The sequence below is a fragment of the Oryzias latipes genome, chromosome 24, assembly GCF_002234675.1.
Source record: "Oryzias latipes chromosome 24, ASM223467v1".
NCBI classification, from domain to species: domain Eukaryota; kingdom Metazoa; phylum Chordata; class Actinopteri; order Beloniformes; family Adrianichthyidae; genus Oryzias; species Oryzias latipes.
In genome coordinates this window covers 978,962-1,004,617 of record NC_019882.2, presented here as the reverse complement: position 1 = coordinate 1,004,617, position 25,656 = coordinate 978,962, and the positions used below count along the sequence as shown (strand labels likewise).

Genomic DNA, 25,656 nt, shown 5'->3' with positions numbered 1-25,656 from the left:
AATCTAATGATTTAAATTAACGACTCTGATCTGGATTTTTCCAGAATTATTCCTGTTTGTCTGATTTACTTTGTATTTTAATTCTAAAAAAGCATTTTGAATGTTCTTATTAAACATAAATAAACCCAGACTGTAATGATGTAAACTTGCTGAGAGTGGAAGATAAAAACCCGCGCGGAAAATTATAAGTTGGTGGAGAAACTGGAAGAGCACATCAGCTGTTTCCGGTCCCTAGATCTTTCTACTAAACATTGAACCTGAGACCAGAATAAAGTCAGGTTATGCGCGCGCGCTTGTGTTGGATATAGACGCGCGTGTCTTTTCCTCCAGGAGTCAGATCTGATTATTGAACGATGATCAGTTTCACACTTTAAAGGAGCCGAAACGATGTTTTCCTTTAGGTAATAATCGTGCACGTGCTTATGTAACGCGCACGGGCCGTTGTTACACAAGCTGTTGGGAAAGCGCGCCCTCGTGCAGCGGAACTGGCACGGCTCCTCCCTTCAGGCTGCGCGCAGGTCGGTTCCGGTTCGGGTCCATGGTTTCAGCCTCGTTGCTTCGACCGATTTGGCGTCACTTTGTCAACAGAAGGATCATGGGAGACATGAACTTCAAAGCCCACATGCCGACGGCGGAAACGGCCCTACCGGGCCGGGACGGGAACCTCAAAGTGTCCGGTAAGACCGAACCCAGACTGAGCTCACACAGAACCCGCCAGCTCCCAGAAAAACGCGCCACCCGAGCTTTCTGTGTACTTTTGTTTGTCTGATGACGTAACGAAGTTTAGTAACGACGCTGCGCCTGCTACGTCTGCGCATGCGCACTTGTGTCACAGCTGTAAAGCGCTCAAATCAAATAAACAATAAATCTGACATGAATAAAAAATAACAGAATGATGTAAACCTGATTGAGTGGATCCAATGAAGGAAATCTAATAAAAAATAATCTATTTATTATTTATTTAAGGCAAAATATAGTAAGCTATTGTCAGAAAAGATATTTTTAAAGTCTTTACAAAAAAATAGTAAAAACAGAAAGAAAATGTAACAAAATTTTAGACATTTAAGGAGGAGGAAGTAATACAAACTCCTCTCGCCTCCTCCTGACCTCCTGACCTCCACCTTCTGTCCCTGGAGGCAGATTTAATGCTGGAGATGTTGCAGATGATGCTCGGGTTCTTCTGTTCTGCGTGGTTCTGGTGTCTCCACACCTGAGTCGGCTCTGCAGACGCCCGAACGTCAGCGGCTCTGCAGACGCTCAAACGTCAGCGGCTCTGCAGACGCTCAAACGTCAGCGGCTCTGCAGACGCTCAAACGTCAGCGGCTCTGCAGACGCCCGAATGTCAGCGGCTCTGCAGACGCCTGAACACAGCAGCTCTGCATACGCCCAAACACAAACGTCAGCGGCTATGCAGACGCCCGAACGTCAGCGGCTCTGCAGACGCCCGAACGTCAGCGGCTCTGCAGACGCTCAAACGTCAGCGGCTCTGCAGACGCCCGAACGTCAGCGGCTCTGCAGACGCTCAAACGTCAGCGGCTCTGCAGACGCTCAAACGTCAGCGGCTCTGCAGACGCTCAAACGTCAGCGGCTCTGCAGACGCTCAAACGTCAGCAGCTCTGCAGACGCCCAAACACAAACGTCAGCGGCTCTGCAGACGCTTGAACATCAGCGGCTCTGCAGACGCCCGAATGTCAGCGGCTCTGCAGACGCTCAAACGTCAGCGGCTCTGCAGACGCTCAAACGTCAGCGGCTCTGCAGACGCTCAAACGTCAGCGGCTCTGCAGACGCTCAAACGTCAGCAGCTCTGCAGACGCCCAAACACAAACGTCAGCGGCTCTGCAGACGCTTGAACATCAGCGGCTCTGCAGACGCCCGAATGTCAGCGGCTCTGCAGACGCTCAAACGTCAGCGGCTCTGCAGACGCTCAAACGTCAGCGGCTCTGCAGACGCCCAAACACAAACGTCAGCGGCTCTGCAGACGCTCAAACGTCAGCAGCTATGCAGACGCCCGAACGTCAGCGGCTCTGCAGACGCCCAAACACAAACGTCAGCGGCTCTGCAGACGCTCAAACGTCAGCGGCTCTGCAGACGCTCAAACGTCAGCGGCTCTGCAGACGCCCAAACACAAACGTCAGCAGCTATGCAGACGCCCGAACGTCAGCGGCTCTGCAGACGCCCAAACACAAACGTCAGCGGCTCTGCAGACGCTCAAACGTCAGCGGCTCTGCAGACGCTCAAACGTCAGCGGCTCTGCAGACGCTCAAACGTCAGCGGCTCTGCAGACGCTCAAACGTCAGCGGCTCTGCAGACGCTCAAACGTCAGCGGCTCTGCAGACGCCCAAACACAAACGTCAGCAGCTATGCAGACGCCCGAACGTCAGCGGCTCTGCAGACGCCCGAACGTCAGCGGCTCTGCAGACGCCCAAACACAAACGTCAGCAGCTATGCAGACGCCCGAATGTCAGCGGCTCTGCAGATGCTCAGATGTCAGCGTGTCTGCAGACGCCCGAACGTCAGCAGCTCTGCATACGCCCAAACACAAACGTCAGCAGCTATGCAGACGCCCGAATGTCAGCGGCTCTGCAGACGCTCAAACGTCAGCAGCTCTGCAGACGCCCAAACACAAACGTCAGCGGCTCTGCAGACGCTTGAACATCAGCGGCTCTGCAGACGCCCGAATGTCAGCGGCTCTGCAGACGCTCAAACGTCAGCGGCTCTGCAGACGCTCAAACGTCAGCGGCTCTGCAGACGCCCAAACACAAACGTCAGCGGCTCTGCAGACGCTCAAACGTCAGCAGCTATGCAGACGCCCGAACGTCAGCGGCTCTGCAGACGCCCAAACACAAACGTCAGCGGCTCTGCAGACGCTCAAACGTCAGCGGCTCTGCAGACGCTCAAACGTCAGCGGCTCTGCAGACGCCCAAACACAAACGTCAGCAGCTATGCAGACGCCCGAACGTCAGCGGCTCTGCAGACGCCCAAACACAAACGTCAGCGGCTCTGCAGACGCTCAAACGTCAGCGGCTCTGCAGACGCTCAAACGTCAGCGGCTCTGCAGACGCTCAAACGTCAGCGGCTCTGCAGACGCTCAAACGTCAGCGGCTCTGCAGACGCTCAAACGTCAGCGGCTCTGCAGACGCCCAAACACAAACGTCAGCAGCTATGCAGACGCCCGAACGTCAGCGGCTCTGCAGACGCCCGAACGTCAGCGGCTCTGCAGACGCCCAAACACAAACGTCAGCAGCTATGCAGACGCCCGAATGTCAGCGGCTCTGCAGATGCTCAGATGTCAGCGTGTCTGCAGACGCCCGAACGTCAGCAGCTCTGCATACGCCCAAACACAAACGTCAGCGGCTCTGCAGACGCCCGAATGTGGTTGAAACTCTGACGTCTCAGCAGCTGAAGCCTTTTTAGCTAACATGTTTTTGTAAACTCTGCCTCCCAACAAGCTGGCTCCTCATTGGCCAATCACTGCTTGCGGACTGTGAGTCATACATACGTTCCTGAAGAAGGAAACGGGTGCAGGTTCAAATCCGGGCTGGCTGACGTAAACCTCTACGTGTGAAAAGAATGAAGCTCATCAGGCATTTGCTGCAGTGTTGGTTGTGTTTGTTGTCAGAAAAGACTGTCACTGTTGCTCAGCTCCAACAGTCATTTGTGTGTGTGTGTGTGGGGGGGGTGCACACACCAACAGGCCCACAGCAGCACAGAGCAGGCAGCCGGGGCAGTTGGCACCAACCTGCCCCCTCTTGACTGTGGGTGAGGGTGCAGAGTCTTGGCACGGGATGAATAGATTTTCTCTGGCACGCCACGATTAGGAGGGGGGAAGCGATGGGGAGGGGGGGCAGGACAGACCTGGCAGGGCTTCTGCTCCTTTGTTCGTCTGTTCGGGTTTGCAGCGCCAGAGGAAATCAAGGGACCTCCAGGCTCGGTGGAGGTGGATGGGGAAAATCCCGGCTCTGAAGGACAGAAAGGGGTTCTGACGGACTCTAAGGCGCTCCGGCGACGCCTGTCGGACTAGCAAACAAAAAGATTCTGCTGGTTCTCTCATGGACCCTTTGGATCTGGATGGGGTTTGGGGACAAATGATTCCTCCCAAAGGTGGAGTTAGTCTCCAGATTCTCCAAACGTCTTTGGGAACTGGGCGAGGATGGACATCTGAGGCCGTGAAGTCCCCAGAGAAAAGAGGTTTGTTTGCATCTGCTCCACTTTGAAATGTGTTGGAGGTGGACAGAGGAGCTGAGGGTTCATTGGTTATCGATGGATGTTACTGATGTCATGGAGTGAACCGTCGTGGACAGCTGTAGGTGAGGTGGAAGCTCAGCTCAGCTTCATCACTTCAGTAAAAGAACATTTTGAGCCTCCTCCACCTTCAGCTCTGCCTTAAGCTCCGCCCCCTAGACGAGGCTTTCAGGCACACTCTGTGAATGAATTACTAGGTTGGTTTCTATGGAGTGATCTTTATGCCACCATGTTGCACCCAGAACTTTCTAAGCTGCAGATGAAAATAATAAATACTTGCTTTCAAATACTTTTTCTGCTTTCAATTCTTTTTTTTTTTGCTTTCAAAATATTTTATTTGAAAAACCTTTTCAAAAATGTTTTTTGCCTTCAAAAACTTTTTTTTTTCCGAAAAAAACCTTTTATTTATTTTTTTCTCTTTCAAAAAATAGTTTTGCGTTTGCAACACAAATGTTTTCATGTGTTGTGTCTCATCTTTGATTTTGCTCTCATCAGTTTCAGTTTAGCTGACAAAGCTGCCATCAAACAGCTGCTGATTGGTCCAGATTCTGACCAATCAGGTGTCTCGTATTGACGGTGTTTGGAGGCAGACATGTATCGGTTCTGTTCGAACGGGATTCTGCCGGGATATTTGAAAGCAAATGTTGAATATTTGAATATTTGTGAGCAGAAACATCTCTCCATAGAAAATGGGTTCAGACAGATGGCAGCTGCTGTCACCTCCGTCTCTCTGCAGGGTCTTATTTTTTATTTTTTTGTGGCCGTTTTATCAGGACGGATATAATGATCAACGCTGTTTGCTGACAGGAATCTGAACAGATGTTTGCTGTTCAGCAGCAGATGCATCCTGGGAATTCTTTCCAAAGGATTTTTATCCAGCAGCTTCTGTTCCAAGTTGATTCAAACGTTGCCTTCTTTCTGTCCGTCTGTGAGTCATTCATTTATCCTTTACAGGTAACTGATTGGTACTGAAGGATGAGCGGTCTCACTGCTGCAGGGCTCGACATAGCCATTTGTCCGCTGGCCCGGTCCTGTTTTTCGAGCAGTGCGGACCACAAGACTTTACTTTTCACTTGTCCGCTCGGGCCACTAAAATATCTAACGGTTTATATATTCTTCACCTTTTTCAATAAAGTAAATTTTGCGAAAACGTGTAGATTTACCTCGTCTTCATAATGTAGTTTTTCTGCTAGTCCTGTGTTCAGACTTCAAGGGTTTCTATGGGAAACCTTTGATCACTTCTCCTTCTCTCCCGCCTGCGCGCGCGCGGCTTTCACTGCCGAGCACCACGCGGCACGCGCTCACTCAATTTTTTTTTCCAAACTTTATTGAATGTAACAATTCAATACAAAACAATGTTAAACAGCAACAACGAAGGCACAAGCCAGTGGGTTATTATTACATTTGATTATAAATCCGACACTGAAGAGAGACTGAAGCATGTCAGAGATGTGGAAGACATGGCAGGAATAGATAGGAATATATTGGATGGAGTAGTGGGTATAATTAGTAGTATGGACAGCAAGATATTTAATGAATGCATTGAAGATGAAACTGTATCCACTAAGCTTTAAGCTGAATGTCAAAGAATCAAAGGCAACTCCAAATACCTGAATCTCAGACTCAAATGCAGTAGAATGTTAAACTACTTAATTTAGTTTTTCTTTACAACACTGTAAGCAGTAAGTATTTCTAGTTAGCTGAATGATCTCAGTTAGACCTGCACAATATGAGGAAAACTTGTGATATGCGATATCAGAGATTAAAATTGCGATAACGATATAATTTGCGGTATATAAACAAACAGCAAAATAACCAAATAACCATTCCCAGTTTAAAAATTATACTCCAAATGACCCACGTTGACATAGGTTACAAACATCTAACATAACAGGGCTCCATCTGATTGGTCAACAATGTGAAGGCGTCCATCCGATTGGTCAAATGCATTAAGGGATTTATTTGATTCGTTAAATGGTTCAAGCTGCCATTAGATTGTTTTAACACATTTAAGGTTTATGATTTATTGCGATATTTGCCGTTAGAAGCACCATGAAAACTTCTGAACTAGTGTTTCCTACTACACTGCAGTGCTCTCTTCAAAACATCTGAAACAGACTAGAGCAGATTTAAGTTTGATATGGTCTATTTTCAGTCATTGAAAAGTGTAGAAATAAGTGATGTCACCAGAATGCACCAAATTGCACCATATTAAAAGTTTCCGGGGGGGCATGCCCCCAGACCCCCCTAAAGTTGCAAGCACCTGCGGAGCAGCGGGTCCCGCTATGCGCGGTGTCGGGCCAGTAACTTTCAGGCAGGGCCAGTAAGTTTCAAAAACTACTGGCCCTGTGGGCCAGTGCCAATTTTTGGGCTATGTCAACCCCTGTGCTGGTTCCGGTTTTCTCAGCAGACTCCTGGTCCACTAGAACTCTCTGATTTTAGGAGCAGCTTTAGAAAACTTCAGCTTCATCGTGAGTCTTGTTCATGAAGCAAAACTCCACCAGATGCTTTTCTGTCTGTGGGTAATAAACTGCATCCACTGCAGCCTGGATTACATTTGGAGTAAAGTGGCTGTCATGGTTAGAATAAACTGCTTTTATCTGAATCATCTGAGCCGATTTCCATGATAAAAATCTTAGTTTCACTTGGTTTTCTTTCGGTCTTGCGTAACGCCTTCAAATGATGTTTTGAAATCTTTTAGCTATAAACTGAACGGACGTGAATTTAATGTCTTTAGCTGTAAATTAACTCCTTACTGCAAATATTAATGCAGAAAATGTTTTTTTAACAGTTTAAATGTCGCTGGGGGTCTAATCACGAGCTCTGACAAATATCCGAGAGGCCTCCATCCGTCACGTGCACAGACGGTGCACGTGTGAATGCAGAAGCCATGACTGAGCAGGTCCAGTAGGTCTGCCTGTGAAAGTGCATTAAGTCCAGTGAACCCCGGCGCTCAGACTCGCTGCTAATGGCTGAGAGAAAATCCATTAGGTCAAGCCTTTAGGGACTCTTTCACGTGCACGCTCGCTCTATCACATGCACAGACATAGTTGCACATACACACATTTACACAACAGTCAGACTGAATCACAAATGAACATCTGATGTTTTTGAACTGCAGGAGGAAACCAGAGACCCCCCCCCCCCACACACACATCAACCAGGAGAACCAGATTATTTCCACCATAAGACGAGCCAGCTAACCACTACCCCCCCCCACTGTGGGTGGCAGTATATCCGGTTTCATTGCTATGCACCAATAAATAAAAGAAAGACTTGTGGTCTGGTAGTAAAAGACGTCCCATTTTAAACTTGCAGTTCTAAATATTTATGTTGTGAATCAGGAGCAGACCAAAAAATGCTGTTTGGAAAACCGCAGTTTTGCTCCACGCAACCTATCACCTTCAACTCAGAGTTGAATTTCTAATGAACTCCTGCCGCTCTGCAGAAACTATGTCCTAGAAAAAGACAAGTTTTTAGATTTGGGCTAAAAATGGCATCGTGATGAAAAGAGCACTGAATCTTGAGGATCGGAGAAGGACTGTAACGTGAAGATGAATCAGGAAAGGTTTCCAGGGTTTGGTCAGAAGGCAGCAGGACGGTTCCTGCAGGGGTTCTGTGGACCCTGAGGAGCCCTGGAGAGCGACAGACGCAGAACAATGAGGAGAACGCTGATGACACTGATGATGTCATCCAAACAAAGACAGCATGCAGAGCAGCTGATTGAAAAGCTCAGATGGAGAGGAGGAGGAGGGAGATGGAAAGAAGGATGATGGGGGGGGGGGGGCAGAAGGAAGACGATGAAACCGAGCAATCAGACAGACGATGCTGGGGGGGGGGGCTTTGTAGATTTAATTGCAGAACAGTTGACAGGCCTGTGTGTGTGCATGCATGTGTGTGTGTGTCTGCATGTGTGTGTGTCTGCATGTGTGTGTGTCTGCATGCGTGTGTGTCTACGTGCATGTGTGATGGTGTGTTTATGTGTCTACGTGCATGTGTGTGTGTCTGCATGTGTGTGTGTCTGCATGTGTGTGTGTCTGCATGCGTGTGTGTCTACGTGCATGTGTGATAGTGTGTTTATGTGTCTACGTGCATGTGTGTGTGTCTGCTTGCATGTGTGTGTGTGTGTGTGTGTCTGCATGCATGTGTGTGTGTCTGCGTGTGTGTGTGTCTGCATGCATGTGTGTGTGTGTCTGCGTGTGTGTGTGTCTGCATGCATGTGTGTGTGTCTGCATGTGTGTGTGTCTGCATGCGTGTGTGTCTACGTGCATGTGTGATAGTGTGTTTATGTGTCTACGTGCATGTGTGTGTGTCTGCATGCATGTGTGTGTGTGTGTGTGTGTCTGCATGCATGTGTGTGTGTCTTCGTGCATGTGTGTGTGTCTGCATGCATGTGTGTGTGTGTCTGCATGCATATGTGTGTGTGTGTGTCTGCATGCATATGTGTGTGTGTCTGCATGCATATGTGTGTGTGTCTGCGTGTGTGTGTGTCTGCATGCATGTGTGTGTGTGTCTGCGTGTGTGTGTGTCTGCATGCATGTGTGTGTGTGTCTGCGTGTGTGTGTGTCTGCATGCATGTGTGTGTGTCTGCATGTGTGTGTGTCTGCATGCATGTGTGTGTGTGTCTGCATGCATGTGTGTGTGTCTGCGTGTGTGTGTGTCTGCATGCATGTGTGTGTGTGTCTGCGTGTGTGTGTGTCTGCATGCATGTGTGTGTGTCTGCATGTGTGTGTGTCTGCATGCGTGTGTGTCTACGTGCATGTGTGATAGTGTGTTTATGTGTCTACGTGCATGTGTGTGTGTCTGCATGCATGTGTGTGTGTGTGTGTGTGTCTGCATGCATGTGTGTGTGTCTTCGTGCATATGTGTGTGTGTGTGTCTGCATGCATATGTGTGTGTGTCTGCATGCATATGTGTGTGTGTCTGCATATGTGTGTGTGTGTCTGCATGCATGTGTGTGTGTGCGTCCCTCATCCAGACATGGACTGTGGATCTTCCGTTATCACGTCACGTCTGCAGCCACAGTGGGAGGTGGAGGAGACACAGGAACGTTCCAAACGACGTGTTAGCTGCAGCTAAAACAAACACCTGATCAAACTGAGGCTCCGTCCTTCTTTACGTGTCTCCGTGGCTCAGCTCTCTCTTCACCACCGTCAGACCGACACGACTTTCTGACCGTCAGTCTCTACCTGAAATGTGGTAACAATGTAAAAACAAACAAGTAAAATAGTCACTCAGAAAGGGGGGGGGGGGTATCAATTCTTTTCCTCCTGCTATTTTTTAAGAAAAGAAACTCCATTTGACAGACTTCTTCTCAGCAAAGCGCTTTCCTGGACTGAGAGGTCTGAGGTACAGCCCTGCACAGGACTGTTTTCTCCATCCCGCCCCCGCCCGCCGAATTTCTGACCAATCCCGCCACTCCAACGTATGCGTTACACTCCCACCCGCACCCACAAAACTCTGAGAATTTATTCCCGCACAATAATAGAGACGCATTGATTTTGTGTCGTCTCCCGTCCGGCAGGAAAGAAACACGTCTTTGTGTTGATGTTATTACAGAGATTCATGTCCTCCTCCAGCCTCGTCTCTTCATGCATTCCTCTTTTGTGTAATGTCAGCTTCATTATTAAATCTAGTTTCACTATTCCTGCTGTTCACTGGAGGTCACACGTTCCCAGATGTTTTTAGGGAAAGTGGGGGCTCCTCCTCTCGGGGAGGTTCTGATAGTGATGTTTAGCTTCTCTGGTTCTGCCTTCGGTTTGGATTCAGCTGTAGCTTTGAGACGCTGAAAGAGAAGAAAACTCTTGGTCATGTTTGCTCTTTACACTTTTTTTCATTTCTCTCACTGACGCGGAGGGATGGGATTCTGCTTCCTGCTGTAAAATGTGACAGTCTGTAAAAATGCGCTATATATATATATTTATCTATATCTATATATTTATCTATATCTATATAATTATCTATAAATATATGGAGATTTTTGTATATTTCCAGATGTTCCATCTTTTAACAAACAGCTGTCATTTAGAGAAGATGTCTGTGTTCCTGAGCACACGCGTGGAACCACATGTGTTCTGTGTGTGTGTGTTCCTCGGTGTGTGTGTGCGTTTGTGTGTGTTTGTTTGTTTGTTGCTTCGTTTCTGATTCCCTGCCAGCTCCTCTGTTCATCAGTATTCTGTCTGGATTTATTCTCTTTCCCGCTGACATTTACATTTCAATTGTTTATCTGTGTGTGTGTGTGTGTGTGTGTGTGTCAGTAATGAACAGAGCTTTTTTGGTCTCTGAAGGCAGTCATTACTAACAAACACACAATGACAGAGCCTCATATGAGAGGAGGGGGGGAGGAGGGGGGGGCTGCCTCTTCAAGTTTCCCTTTAGGATCCTGAATGTTCTGAGGTTCTGATGTTTGAAGCTCCACGGATCTGTGCGTTTCATGACCCAAACCTTCCCTTAGTTCTGTCAGCGTTTGTTCTCTGGGCCTCAGTCTGAGTGGACGACGGTTTCAGAACCTCTGGATCCCAGACCGACCATCTTTGGACCCACATCTGTTCACTCATACATAGAATGGTTTCTCTTCCTGCAGCAGCAGCAGCCGTGTGAAAGTCTGTCTGCAGAAACGGCAGCGTTCAGCAGGAAGTGACGGCAGCCGAAGCCTTCCTCCTGCTCAATGCTGAGGAAGAGGAGGCTGCGTTTGTGCCCCTCTGGCTGCTGGTGTAATGAGACAAACGAGGACGGTGCACTGACTCACACACACACACACACACCCACACACACACACACCGCTCAGGTCTGGGTTTAAGGTGGAACAGCTGCTGTTTCTGGTTTCTGGGTCTGTCGGCATGCAGCTCCTCCATGGATGAACGTGCAGAGGATGGGGGGGGTCCAGATGTTTGCTTCATTTTAATTCTCCTCCACCCCCCCATTAATGTTCATCCACCTCCGTCCCCCACCACGGCACGCCGCCATCCGCACAGCCCCCAGCTGAAGTGTGTTCGCTCAGGCAGGTGGCTGGACGGCCTCCAGGGGTCCTCCTGCACCTCTGGGTCTGAGCGGATGGGAGAAGCAGCTGCTGTGAAGATAGAAAAATGTGTTTGGGTTTTTCTCCCTATTCTGCTCTGAACTGCTGTAGCAAATGAATTTCCCCAACGTGGGATCAAGAAAGACAATCTCTGTCTCTAAGCCTGCTCTGGAAGTGTGTCAGTATGTGTGTGTGGGTCAGTGTGTGTCGGTGTGTGTGTGTGGGTCAGTTTGTGTGTGTGTGTGTCAGTGTGTGTGTCGGTGTGTGTGTGTCAGTGAGTGTGTTCAAAGATTCTACAAACTTCCTTAAGTCCGTTTCCACACATGAACTTGGAGGACATCCCATAATAACCCAGAGGTCTACCTGAGGTGTGGAGCTCAGGCTGAAACGTTTGTCTTTTTTCCTTCTCAGAGAAACACGACGTGAGTGGGAATCGCACCGTTCCACCTTTTCCAGCAGAAACGGAGATGGTTCTGTTCGGTGAGTCCAGGCTTTGCTCCAAATTCTGAACGCTAGGATGATCCGCTGGAGAACCTTCAGCTCAGAACCGTCAGAACCTTTTGTTCATTTAGTCATAAAGTCCTTCAGGAGATGAAAGGTCCCTGCAGGTCTCTGAGAATGACAGAACCTCCTGTCAGAGTTCTGGTTCTCACTGCAGAACCGGCAGAACCTGCAGCTCATGTTGGACCCGGAGGTTCCGCCTCCTCCTGAGTTCTGGATGTTCTGCTGTCCTGCAGGAATGGGCTGTTTCTGGGGGGCAGAGAGGAAGTTCTGGAGGCAGAAAGGAGTTTACTCCACCCAGGTTGGATATTCTGGAGGATTCACCCCCAACCCCACCTACCAGGAGGTTTGCACAGGTACACAAAACACAAATACACACACACATACACAAATACACACATACACAAATACACACATACACAAATACACACACACACATACCCAAACACACACTTTAAAATTGTTGAAATTACATCAAATGCACACATTCACTTGTATATTTAGTTTTAAACATTTTGTTGCGGTCGGAGTTTAACTTTGCTGTTGGGCCGCGTTAAAAGTTCTGGAGTTCATTGAACGCATCGATCAAGCAGAGATCTGATTGGCTCTCAGTTCTGTCGCTCAGGTGGTTGTTAGGGAGTTTGGACCAATGGGGTTCAGCTATGGGCCGAATAAGGGAAATGGGAGGGCTGGAGCGGGAGGGGGGAATATAAAGTTGGGAGAAGCGCTCTCGTGTCGGCGGGAGAGATTGAGGAGTTGCTGAATTAATTGTTCGGCGTTTGCTGCGGTCTGCAGTAACCAGAATAAAGAACCTTAGAAGAGGTTAAGTCTCCGTGTGGGAAAGGGACACTACATTATTGTATGGCTCTTTGGAAATGACATTTAAAAATATGTGGCGTTTATGGCTCTCTTGGCAATAAAGGTTCCCGACCCCTGATTTAGAGGATTTGGGATCATTTGATTATTTTTAGGACAGTAGAAAATGAAAAGCTGCTGCCATCTTTCTTTTGTAGATTTATCTGTAGATTGTGACGCCTTCGTCCTTTGACAGCTGCAGATGTTTCTTCTTCTCTGGTTCTGATCCACTTTGTTCTGGGGGACCGGGCCGAGTGAGATCTAAAGCGGGCCGCCGCTTCGCCTCTCTCTTCCAATATCTGCCATGAGAATCCATAAGGGCTGATATTAAAAAAGTAATAAGACAGGGAGACACGGGGGGCAGGAGGAGGGGGACGCGAGGAAGATGAGGTTTCACGTAACGGGTCGGGCTCATTAGCAGCACCAGCTGCTGTCCCACTCTGCAGGCTGGACTGGAAATCAGCTTTGGCCCTCGCTCGCTCTGCAAGGACCAGCCCAGAGTTTCCCTCCAAATCTGCTCCTTTAAGACCGAATCAGAACCAGTCTGTTCTGCAGAACTATGCATGATGAAGGGGGAACCGCCTTCTATGTCCTGATGGTCCAGTCCACACAGAACCGGTTTCACTCATGCCAGAATCCTCTACATGCTTAAAACTACAGTTGAATTTCCATCTGAAGCTAAAGGCGCTCCTTTCATCAATTGGAGAAGATCCTGATTGGCTCAGATGGATTCCAGATCTTCAGAGGTTTTTCCACCTCGTGGCGCCGCTGTCAGCTGATCCGACGTCTGCTTCCTCCTCGCTCTGCAGGCCGGACCGGACACACCGAGGTGGTCAGGGTCGTCTTCTACCCTGAGAAGGTCAGCTTCACCGATCTCCTCAAAGTCTTCTGGGAAAGCCACAACCCGACTCAAGGTACTCCATCACCCCCCCACCCCCACCCCCCCACACACACCCCCACACCCTGCTGGTGACCAGCTCAAAGACCTGAAGCGTGTTTGAACCCGGAGTGAGGCGGGGGAGCGCTGCCGTTCCAGGTCAGCAGCAAAAATGAAGGAAGATCCAGGAAGACCTGAACTTCCGGGTTAACTCCACTCAGAAAAGGAAGCTTCAGTCCATGAAAATGTCCCACTCTCTCAGAAAGTCTGATAGTCTGAGCGATGAAGACGAGCAGCACGTCTTACTCTCTTGAGTGTGTGCAGGCATGCGTCAGGGGAACGACGTCGGAACGACGTACCGCTCTGCCATCTACACCTACTCACCGCAGCAGCTCCAGGATGCCTTGGCCTCCAGAGACGAATACCAGAAGGTACAGCGCCGCACTCTGCTGTGATGAAGGGTTCTGGAACGGGTCAGATCCGGATCTGATACGTTTAATTTTATCTTCATTTTCATCATATTAATTCATGTTATAAACTGACCAAATACTTAAAGTACTTTTACTTTAGTTCCACTTTCTGCTCTTCTGTCAAAGTCTGTAAACGTTTGTCACCAAAATGTTCAGGAAAAGAAACATCCGACGTCTCCGACGGCCTTTATTTTCCGTTTCGCCTGAACACGCTGAGGATTTTTTACGACACAGTGACATTCTGCAGCAGAAAAAACACAACTATAGTGTAAACGAACAGTCAGCCAATCAGGAGGCCAGTTCAGGATCACACAGGTGGGGGGGGGATCCAGCACCCTGAAAAAGGAAAGTTTGTCATCTTTTATTACTTTCTTTTTCAAATAACTTTATTTATACATTTGTTGACGGACTGAATGGTGACATCATCACCAGCTGACGTGTTTCAGTCTAAATGCAACAAACATCTGGATTCAGAGATGAAGCTTTCCATTTGACTTTGTTGTTCGTTCGGTTTTGATTGTGTTGGAATGCAGCTCACATTTACTTCAGTTAAGATTCTAAAAAAAAAGCCCAAACCATCGCCCTTCCCCTGCCATGCTGACAGAACCTTTACCGTCCTCAAATGCAGTCTGGATCCAGGACAGGCGTGTCGGAATCGAACCCTTGTTTTCCCCTCTTTCTGGGTGAAACTTTGATGTAGCACAAACCTTCTGTGGAACGTGTCGGTATTAACACGTGTGTGAGAGGTCCGCCGACACAAACGATGCTCACACGCCACCTCCCTCAGACGCTCTCCTGCTGAGGTCTTTCCATCCATCCAAAGGGCCTGTTGCCATGGAAACTGCCATGGAAGAGGCTACTCTATTCTACTCCATTCTTTTCTGGTCTTCATTAAAGTCTCTTTCTGTGCCGCTCCTCACCCGTCTGCCCTTCCTCTCTGACTTAAATCAAAGCTCCTCCATAGATGTTCAGGTTTTCTGTGTTTGAGGCCTGCCGGTGTTTTCGGCTCTTTTGTGTTCAGAAACAAACCGGGCCAACAGGTGAAAGTTCTAAAACGAGTGCCGGGGCAGCTGCAGACGCTGGGAGGGCAAAGAAAGGGTTCATTAACTGAGAGATGAGGGCTTGTTTGGAACTGAAGGGGGGGGCAGAAGAGGCTTCTTTTGAATAGCATGTCAGAGTCTGATGTTTTAATGGCTCTGTGATGTCATCGGGCATCGATGGCATCGAGCATTTCCTCCACCAGAGCCGCTTTGGCAGCTGGACGCGGTCATCCGCGGTCATTCGCCTTTCCATGTAATGTTACTTTCTGTCAGTTTTTTCCACAACCCCCCCATCTGTGTGTGCACGTGCATGTGTGTGCGCACGAGCACTTGGCCTGCAGCAACGCCACCCGCGCCAAACCATCTGGGCCGTAAATCTGTCCCCCTCAGAAAAAAGGCTTCAGTTGCAGAAGCTGGCTCCCGCACAGAATCCAACATGACACGATGTTCGGCCGCCGTCCTGCCCGTCCAAAGCCCGTCTTCACTCCACTTCCTGTCTGAGCCTCCCTCTAAAGGAAGGTGTTTTCGTCCACGCAGGAACTCGCCACGTTTTCTCTGCAACATGGATGAAGTGCTGCTCCCAGAAATCTGTCTGGATCCAAAAGTTTGGGATTTTCCTCAGAGGAACTCTGCAAATAGGACGCCAACTTCACAGGAAGCTTTTAACCTAACAGATGGACTCGTCTTCAGGAAATACATCCCGACCCTGGAGAACCAACAACATCTGGGCTTCTCAAGTGAACACAATTTGTTCATTTTGGGACACAGCAATTAACAGCAGACAAAAAGGGGAAAGTAAATATTTTAAAAACACATTAGAAGAAAGACAAATGGGATAAATGTCAGGGATCACCACGTTCTTTCTCTGCCAGAATCCATGAAATGCCCATTTATTTCACAATAAGAGAAGAAAGGAAAACATCAGCCGCTGAATTGGTTTGTTGGTTCTCCAGGGTTAAAAAGAGGAGTTTGCTTCATTTGTTCTGTGGCAGATTTATTTTTGCTAGTTAGGAGAAAATTGGCTAAATTGAGGATAAATCCTTCTCATGAACATGGAACCTGAAAACCCGCGTGTCTCTTATTTTGACCTGAAATATTCTTCTGCAGAGCGACGGGAGGAAAGGCGGGTTTAATTTGCTGTTATGGCATCGTCGGTGTCGAGTTTGCCGCCTGCCTGATTGTTGGCGCCGGCACTGATTGGGGAAATCAGCACGGCGGAAAACGACCTTGCAGGCGGCTGCTGAAATAAAGGAGCCTGGCCTTTTTGTGTGCTGCCTCCCACCTCCCACCTATCATTAGGGTGTGCGCTGCCTCTGAAACGGCACATAGCTGTGCCTCCACGTTTCCTTAATGTAATAACGTTCAGTCAGGCTGTGCAAGCAGCATTTTCTGCCATCTCCTTTCTTAAGGCTCCTCTATTCTTCTCCCGCTCCTTTCTTCTTCTCCTCTCTTTGTCTGAAAACTCCTCCTTTTGTGCCTCCACTGCTGCAGCTTCACCTTTTTCCTGCATTTCTTTCATTCCTTCTGTCTGGCTGCTTATCAGTGTTGTTCACATTTTCCAGCTCTGCCACTGCAGTCAAGGTATTTGCATTCCAAATGAGCAATCTTCTCCTCTTCCATGCAAATTAATGGATGTGAATTATGCATTTATAACGGGCTGCTGCCACGGCATGAACACAAACGCTGGGAAACCGTCAAAGCTGGACTGAGCTCTCATGTTTGTCTCTGATTTTCAAACATAAAGTTCTGCAAATAAATGAAAAAACTAAAATAAAGAAACTGCAAACATTTTTATTTGAAAAATAATGCATCAATCAGTAGTGAATGCTGTTGGCGTACTTCATCCTTTAGCCGCTAGAGGGCGCTGAAAGCCAACAGACTGCTGTTTCCTGTGTTTTCATGCTGACTGAACAGCAGCCTTAGAGGAAGCTGAAGGCGCCGTAAATGACATTTCATGACCAAATTCCTGGAAAGTTTTTAAATTTAAGTTAAAAAAAAACAACTTTCAAATCATTTGAACTGATTTTAGATCAAAGATTCAAACTTTAATTAAACAGAAAAATGTGATGCAGCCGCAGGATTCTGGATAGTTGGACGGGAACACGGTTACCATGGTTACCACGCTGCAGCATCTCCTCTTGCCTTTAAACACTGTGAATTCATCTGGATATTGGGGGGGGGCTTGGAGTATCTGGACTTGAATTTGGTTCCCAGCAGCAGCAGTTCTGGTTCTGGTTCTAATCAATCGGTTAGAACAGAATCTCCACATTTAAGACTTTATTCTGCCATCATGGATATTGATGGTTTCTCACTGTCTGCTTAGTCTGAAGGTTTCTTAAAGGTCGGCCTGTTTTGTGCTTTTGAAGCAGCGGCTGAACTTCACAGGAGAATCCGGGTTGACCTTTAGGGTGACCCTCAGATTATTAGTCTGTAGAATTTGAGATTAACCTTTAAAGTTTGAATCCTTGTGTTTTATTTAATAAAAATGTTTCAAAAACACTACTTATTTAATCCAGATTGTGTGGAGAAGAGAATCAGTTTTTACTGATTCCATGACGGCGCCTCTTTCTCTTCCCCTTTCCAGGTTCTGACAGCGGAGGGTTTTGGTCCGATCACCACAGAAATCGCTGAAGCGAAGCCGTTCTACTACGCCGAGGACTACCACCAGCAGTACCTGAACAAAAACCCCGATGGCTACTGCGGCCTGGGGGGCACGGGGGTCTCGTGCCCCATAGGAATGGGGAAGAAGACCCAGAAAACCTAAGATGGTTCTCGACATCGCTTTAATCATCATTGATGCTTCAAGGCTTGATTTTGATTTTTGTTTTTTAAGAAATGCGCCTATTAAAATAAAAAGTGACACTTTTTGCTGAAAATTGGTTGAAAAAAAATCACCTCTGATCTTCAGGTCTTGCAAACATGGCGGATGACTCGCAGGCAAAGCAGCACTTTATTTTGAAAAGTACGCATGGAGCAACATTTCATTCTTTAAGAAAAGTTGAATGAAATGCAGAAATCCCAGATCAGATCTGTTGGCTTTTTAAAAGCAACATGTGTTTTTTCAGTGAGATTGCATTGAATGTATTTTTGGAAAAGATGCAGCTTTTGCAGAAATAAACAGTTTTTCTGTAATCTAAGTTCGTCATACATGAAAAAAAAACAGGTTGTGGTCTTTATGTGAAATTTTCTCAGATGTATCACGAATGAACCGCCTTAAAACCACAGAATGAGTGAACAACGTAAAGACCACAGAAACCGCGCTTGATTGAACCTCTTCACTTTGACATTCAGACCACTGAGCAGATCGCCTAGCGTCAGCACCACGGCGCTGACCACGGTGCTGACCACGGTGCTGACCACGGCGCTGACCACGGCACTGACCACAGCGCTGACCACGGTGCTGACCACAGCGCTGACCACGGCGCTGACCACGGCGCTGACCACAGCGCTGACCACGACGCTGACCACGGCGCTGACCACGGCGCTGACCACGGCGCTGACCATGGTTAATGCGTGATAATTCCTACGTGTTTCTTGCGCTCGTCATTCGCCAATGTGTACAGATGTCCATCCTGTGTTTCAGCCGACGGGTCTTTACGTGAATTCGGTTTTGAGCTGTCCAGAATTTTTATTTCACGCAGTTTATGTGCAGTTATTACGTAAATCTTACACAATTGTGCGTGATTTTTGCAAGACAAATTTGTGTCTTTCCACGACTGTTCCAAGTATTTCAAATGGACTTCTTACACATGAAGCGACTATTACATGGCGAACATATCACCTTCAAATTACATTTTGACTAACAAATGACTAATGCCTTGCTCATACAACAGCGCAATAATCACACACAGTTCACGCACGACTCACGTATTGTGCGACGGTATTGTAAATAAGCCTCTCTCTCTCTCTCTCTCTCTCTCTGCAGATTAGGCTTTTTTCTGGGATTAAATGTCTGCATTTACTGCTATCTGGTTTTTCTTTTCTCCAGATGTTTGTCTGCTCCAGTTTCTGTCAATTTATTAACATTTTGTTCATGTTTCTCAGCCTGTAGGATGTATGGGAATGCTGTTTGATGGGTGGCCACTAGATGAGAGCAGAACATCAGATCTGTCCGTCACAGGGACAGACTTGAGTTTATTTTTAGGATCTTTGGGATGAACCTCACGGGTTTGAACCTGTGGCCTCTGGACTCGAGGGAGTGCAGAACAGCTTCTCTCAGGTTTTTCTGTCTAGTCTGGAGCAGTTTAACTGCAGCAGCGGGGGCTCAGATGTTTACATCGCCGTGGTAACGCCGCCTAACAACCTGGATGGAGATGCTTCATGACCTTCCACTGGGGGGGCATAGAGGTTTTGGTTTCATTAAAGTCATCGGCTCCACGGGAAGACCTGACCTTCTGACCTTCAGTCTGTGACTGAACAGGAAATGACATCGTGAAATAAATATTCTAAATGATCTGAATCCAGAAGGGGAGGAGCATGCAGATCAGAGCACATCTGCACACAGATGTGAGGACAGGATGGACCCAAAGCACAGTCAGACACAAGCTTCATCAGAACTTCAAGCTCGTTCTTGTTTTAGAAAAGACAAAGAAGTCATGAGCTTGGCTTTGTGAGCGGATCTGACGGCTGAGCTTCCTGATTTCCTCCAGTCTTTCAGGGGAACAGAAGCACAGCGGACCCCCACTCAGATCCTGGCGTTATGTGACTGTGGAGGTCACTTTAGGGACACAGGAGTTGTTTGTCGTGGTTTCGATCACCTTGTTTGGGTTAGATTTCAGCAGATGCTTTTTCAGGACGTGAGGGAAGTAGGTGGTGATGTAAGCATCTTTGAATCCGGCGTGACAGAAGCAGTAGACCAGCGGGTCCAGCAGGCAGTCCGTGTAGGACAGAACCATCAGGCTGTCGTACACCTGAACCACCACGTCCTCGGCGGCCTGGTCCATCTTCAGCCTCTCGTACAGAAGCACCCCCCTGGCCATGGTGCACGGCAGGAAGCAGAGGGAGAAGACCACCACCACAGACAGGACCACGAACACCGCCCTCCTCAGCTTGGTCCTCTCCCCCACCGACTTCCGCTGCAGCCGACGGATGATGCAGGAGGTGCAGTAGACCAGGATGATGAAAGGGATGATGATCTGGATGAAGAAGATGATCTGCAAGACAAGAGGAGTGATGGGAGTTTAACGGGCGTGGCGCCATCTGAGGAAACGGCGATGGGAGGCAGACCGGCGGTTCTGTGTCTGATATGACGGACAAACGTCTTTTCAGAGTTTGGTCTTTTTCCACATGAGCAGTTCACGCTTCCCTTCCTAAACACGTGAAGTATTGTTCAGTTCTAGACACAATGACATGTGATGTGGCCCCCACCCTCATATAAACTAAACCAATACTAAAGTCATAAATTATGTTATATGTCGTTTCTTTCAGCTTGAGCCAGGGATTCATGGTTCAATTTTCACAATAGTCCAGTAAAAAATGTGCAAGCAACAAGGCAGCGTGACTTTTGGGAGCTCAGCGCCGTTTAAAGTCTACAAACATTAAAACCAACATTTTTTCCCCAGAAGCTTCCTGATCGGAAATCCCATCAATCCATTGAAACTTTTAATGTCCAGTCCATTAAAGCATCTGTAGGGCCTCTCTGACAGCAGCCCAGTTTTCCTCCGCCGTCATCGATCTGCTTCCACCTTTGTATGACACACAGGCAGCCGTTGCCATGGCAACCCGCCGTTGAGCTTTACAGTCGCTCAAGTTTCAGGAAAAACGGCGATTCACTTCCAATGGTAGCGTCAGGAGAAGGATTTGAGTTCAGATTAGGAGGAACAGTGATCATTTTTTCAGACTCACAAACCGAGTTATGGTTCGTTAAGATTTAGCCTCCAGTTTGTGAATCTGTGACTCAAACATGAAGCTGCAGGTCGATTTCACCTGGTGGTCTGTGAACTCAGCGGTTTAAACAATCTCACATTTTATGTTTGTTTTAATGATTTAAAGAAGCGGGAAAAAATAAGTTTTATTTAAAGCACGAAAAACAACCAAACATCTGAAAATCCACTGAGATGGATGTTCAGATTGTGGGTATCAAATGAAAGCGTTTAGCCAATCAGTGCTAGCTTCACTGAAGAGTGGGCATGGCTGTTAGCCTGGGGGCGGGGCTTACTGCACAGACTCTTCCTGAAAGGGGCGGGTTCTCACTTTGTGAGGTCACAATGTGAGGACCCGCTCGTTTTTGTGGATTGGGAGGGGCTGGAGCTCAGAGCAGGTTTTTAGAGGAATACTCAGAAATGCATGAATGGATGAAAATACCACTTTTGGGTTGTTTTTGTGACAAATTAATATTATAATACACTTAAAAGCTCAAAAAGTTGATTTTTAAAAACATTTTATGATTACTTTTATATGTAGCATTTATGTAAACATACATGGAAGTTATTTGTTTGTAGTAAATTTTGACACAAAGGTAATAAAAATGCAACAAATGTTAGAAAAGTTGGCTAATTTTGAGAAAATTTCTGCTAATTTCTGTTTTCATTTGGCGTCCTGTTAGCCTCCATCGATCAGAGATTAAACCTAAAACTCTCTAAAACTTCTCAGAGCTTCTGGCCTCAGGAGTGAAGGATTTTCTCTTGGAAGTTTAGATAAAAGAGTGAAGTTCAGCCTGACATTTTCTGAAAGAATCCCGCATTTCTATCATGATCTTCTCCACTAGAGGACCTCCAGTTCTGTCATTTTATTTACTGTGTTTGCTCCTTCAGGTAAACATTCAAGTGAGGAGATCAAAAACTTTGATTAAACTTAGAGTCTGTGATGAAAATGTATTTATCTGCATCCTAAATAAAGTGATGTTGTGTTTGTGTTCCTGCTGGAATGAAAAGCTTCCAGAAGAACTTGATGGTTTGAAAGAAGGCAGTAGCGGTTTCAGGCAGGGGCAGTACGGGCGGCTGGCCGGTACAGCTATGCAGGGGGGGGGGCTGGCTCAGCATTTTCTATAATCTGTCATACACTATATTAGCTAAAGAATTGGCTCATCCATCCAGATGATCAGAATCAGGTGTCCTCATCACCTGGCCTGACCACAGGTGTATAAAATCATCAGTCAGACATTCAGACTGTTTCTACAAACATTTGTTAAAGAATGTTCCGCTCTCAGTGAATTCCAGCGTGGAACCGTCACAGGACGCCACGGACAACACATCCAGAGGTGAAATGTCCTAAATCTTCCACAGTCAGCTCTATCAGAACAATGGAAGAGTTTGGGAACAACAGCAGCTCAGCCTCCAAGTGGTCGACCACTAAACTGATGGAGAGGGGTCAGAGGATCCTGAAGGTCAAAGAGGTCACCGCCTTTCTGCAGTTAGTTGTTACAGAGCTCCAGACGTCATGTGACCTTCAGATTAGTCCAGGTCCAGCACGTAGAGAGCTTCATGGAATGGGTTTCTATGGCCGAGCAGCTGCATCCAAACACACATCACCAAGTGAATGCAAAGCATCAATGCAGCGGTGGAAAGCACGCCGCCACTGGACGCCAAAGCAGTGAGACGCCTTCTCTGGAGAGATGAAACATGATTTTCCATCTGGCATTCAGGATACCAAAACATTTTGGACAATTCCATGCTCTAAACCTTAAGGGATCCGTTTGGAGCGGCCCCTTCCTCGTCCAGCAGGACTGTTCACCAGTGACCAAAGGTCAAAGGTCCATGAAGACATGGTGGACAGAGTGTGGTGTGGATGAACTGGACCGAGTCCTGACCTAGTCTATATCACAGTTTTTGGAACGTCTTGAATCCTGCAAATTGGCGCCCTCTGCATTCTCTCCTGTCTATGGTGACAAACCCTGTTTAAGCAGTCACAACGAGAAATGTGCCAATCATAGGATTTAAAAGCTGATTTTCAAACAAAAACAATAGTTCAAGAACTTCTGCAATAGCAAATTGGAAACATGCATAACCTAACCGTATGTTTGCCTTGCTCATATATATCTGATAAGTGTTGTACTGCAGAGAGTTAAATGTGTTAAATGTCTTTTACATCCAGTTCTGAGTTGTAATCACTTTAAACATGGCCGTTGACATGGACACACAATGTTCACTTGTGACTGTGGGTGTGTTAGTGTGTGTGTGTGTGGGGGGGGGGGTCTCGCCCTGGGAAGTTACCTACCTCTCTGCAGATGTCGGTGGGCGTGTGTTCCCACTCGTTCGGCGCTCGGCCCAGGCTGTTGCAGCAGTCAAAGGTGGCGACCATGGTGGGGGTGGTGAGCACCAGCAGCAGGACCCAGACCCCCAAACACATGGTGGGATTCTTTTTGAAAACTTTGGTACAGTTTCTCTTCCCCAGATGGACCACGCTGAAGTAGCGATCCAGGGACAGGATGATGAGGAAGACGATGCTGGCTCCGCGGTTCAGGAACAGCATGAAGAGCATGGTCTTACAAACCACCTGGTTGTCGCTCTGCCGCCGGCTGTTCTGGTAGTCGTGAATCTTGATGGGCAGACAGATCACCAGCAGGAAATCGGCAACCACAATGTTGAAGAGGAAGATGCCCTTGTTCCTCCAGAATTTGAATCTACAAGGGGAAAAAAAATACAAAACATGTTTCAGCAGCAGACGGGATCTATCTGTGAATATGATCTCCTAGAACAGTGATATAATAGATAGGGTATGTCAGCGCAGAGAGAGGGGTGATAGAATCTGAACATTCAGTCCTCCTTCAAACTCTCCTTTGGCTTGTTTGGTAACAGAGATCAGTGACATGAGAGCAAACTCCAACCCGTTCGATTTTCGCTTCACATCTGAGAAACGCTGCGACTGTCGCAGGCGAGCAAACGTCTGTTTAAACGTCTAAAACAGGACATCATTTCTGTCTATGCGTAAAACCGATGAAGTGTGACGTCACAGAGTCTCATGTAAAGTTTAAAAAAACCCACAAAGGAAACTCCTTTCTTCAGCAGGTGCACCAGGTGTAGAGCGGACCTCCACACTGTTTTCACAGAGACATCTGCAGCAGCCGTTCACTCAATCACCTGAAGATGAGGCCTGGCTGCTCACCTGCTGCTCCGCAGAACATCTCCAGACATTCTGGAGGAACCTCAAAGGCCAAAGCGCAGCTGATCTGTTGTTCTAAAGACACAACACTGCAGCCTGCTCTAACCTTGAAAGCTCTGCGTGTGTGGAAGGCCGTACCTGAAGAGGAAGATGTAGAGGACGGACAGGTTGAGAGGCAGACCCAGCGTGAACTGCGCTATCATCAGCCAGGAGAGGGCCTGGTATGTGACCACGTTTGACACATTGCAGTGGTCGGTTTGGTTAGGAGTGACCGTCGTGAACGGGGTCATCTCTGAAGAACCAGCAGCAGAGGAGGGTTTGATTCTCCCGGAGCAGAAAAAAGCCTTAAATCCTTTGCTTGTTTGTCTCACAAGCTGTGAATCTTCTCCTTTCTGGCTGTGAATCTTCTCCTTTCAGGCTGTGAATCTTCTCCTTTCAGGCTGTGAATCTTCTCCTTTCAGGCTGTGAATCTTCTCCTTTCAGGCTGTGAATCTTCCCTCCTCGGTCCCACAGTGGAGTCGTCTCTGCTCGTGTCAGAGGGCAGCGTTGAAAGTCCTTGCAGGAGAGCAGCTCTGTGTGAAGAAGAGGATCAGTCTGAGCTCTGCCTTCGTGCTACTCAGAGAAACATTTCTAAGCAGGAGGTATGTGCTTTTTAAGCTCCTCCCACTCCAACACTGCCTCTTTCTTATCTCTTTTCCTGGACGTTTGTGAAAAGAAAGAGAAAGCTTGTTATTGCTGATCAGACGTGGAGTCGTTTCACGTTTACAGGCCAACAGCAGCTTTCCAGGAAAAGTCTGGTGAAATTCCTCAGGTGGTTGTTTGTGTGCTCCAGGTTCTGTCATCATCCTTGTTCTGTCACGCCGGTAGCCGCCCGGGGCAGAAGATGGGGGAACAGGGCAGACTGAGGAGGGCAGTGGTGCTTCTGTGAGACTCCGCAGTAATGATGATGTCATCCATGTGTATGTTTTTCCAGAACCAAAGAGTCATGAAGGAAAGCCCTCAGAAGAACTTGTTTTTGTTATTTCAAAATCCTATTAACACATTCAAAAAGGACTGGAGGGACGGGGGAGGCTCCGCCTCCTCAGCTGAAAGGGTGGAAGTGGCTTTGAGAAGACCTCAGAGTGGATTTTTCCGCCTCTTTTCCTCATGTGGTCAGCGATGGTTCCTGATGCTCCTAAACCTCTCCTCAGTGCACAGCTTCTATTTTCTCAAGCTTTTAAGACAAGGATAGAAAAATCTCTTTAAGTGAGGAAATGTTTATGTCTGTGGAAGAAAGAGTTACAACCAGCCAACATTTCACAAAGTAAAGACAGTAAAAACAAAGTAAAGTACAATAAAAGACAGACATAGATAAACTGACACTCCTGAACGGTAAAACACCAAACGGAGTCGACCTCCAAAGATGAGGAGCGCCAGGCGAGCTCTCCTCTGGGTTTATGGCGGCTTTTGGGGATTTTTAAAAAAGATTTTGCTTTGAAGACCTCGGGGATCGGGGCCAAAGAGTAGGGGGTTAAAGGTCACCAACGTACACAGGAGTTAGGGTTAGGATGGCTCTGAAAACCAAAAGTGAAATTATACTCGTCTATTGGCGCAGAGTTTGTATGAAGTGGAAAA

At 47.5% G+C, this 25,656-nt stretch overlaps 2 protein-coding genes across 6 annotated transcripts; one reads left to right on the top strand and one right to left on the bottom strand.

Annotated features, from left to right (window-relative positions):
* Window positions 1–226: 226 nt before the first annotated feature.
* LOC101174315 (mitochondrial peptide methionine sulfoxide reductase) lies at window positions 227–18,140 on the top strand. Of its 5 annotated transcripts, XM_023953073.1 has the most exons (7): window positions 227–518; window positions 589–677; window positions 11,672–11,740; window positions 11,998–12,117; window positions 13,426–13,530; window positions 13,818–13,924; window positions 17,588–18,140. In XM_023953073.1, exons 2-7 carry the CDS (start codon window positions 596–598, stop codon window positions 17,765–17,767), a joined length of 663 nt encoding a protein of 220 aa, XP_023808841.1. In that variant the 5' UTR covers window positions 227–518; window positions 589–595; the 3' UTR covers window positions 17,768–18,140. The 5 variants fall into 5 exon arrangements, 3 of the variants coding, with proteins under 3 accessions (XP_023808841.1, XP_023808839.1, XP_023808840.1); XM_023953071.1 differs by having other exon boundaries at window positions 282–677; XM_023953072.1 differs by lacking the exons at window positions 227–518; window positions 589–677 and adding an exon at window positions 3,890–4,188.
* LOC101166271 (12-(S)-hydroxy-5,8,10,14-eicosatetraenoic acid receptor-like) lies at window positions 17,935–24,925 on the bottom strand. Its single transcript, XM_004083357.4, has 3 exons — window positions 24,181–24,925; window positions 23,158–23,563; window positions 17,935–20,156 (listed from the first exon to the last, which is right to left on the bottom strand). Exons 1-3 carry the CDS (start codon window positions 24,330–24,332, stop codon window positions 19,701–19,703), a joined length of 1,014 nt encoding a protein of 337 aa, XP_004083405.1. The 5' UTR covers window positions 24,333–24,925; the 3' UTR covers window positions 17,935–19,700.
* Window positions 24,926–25,656: the final 731 nt, after the last annotated feature.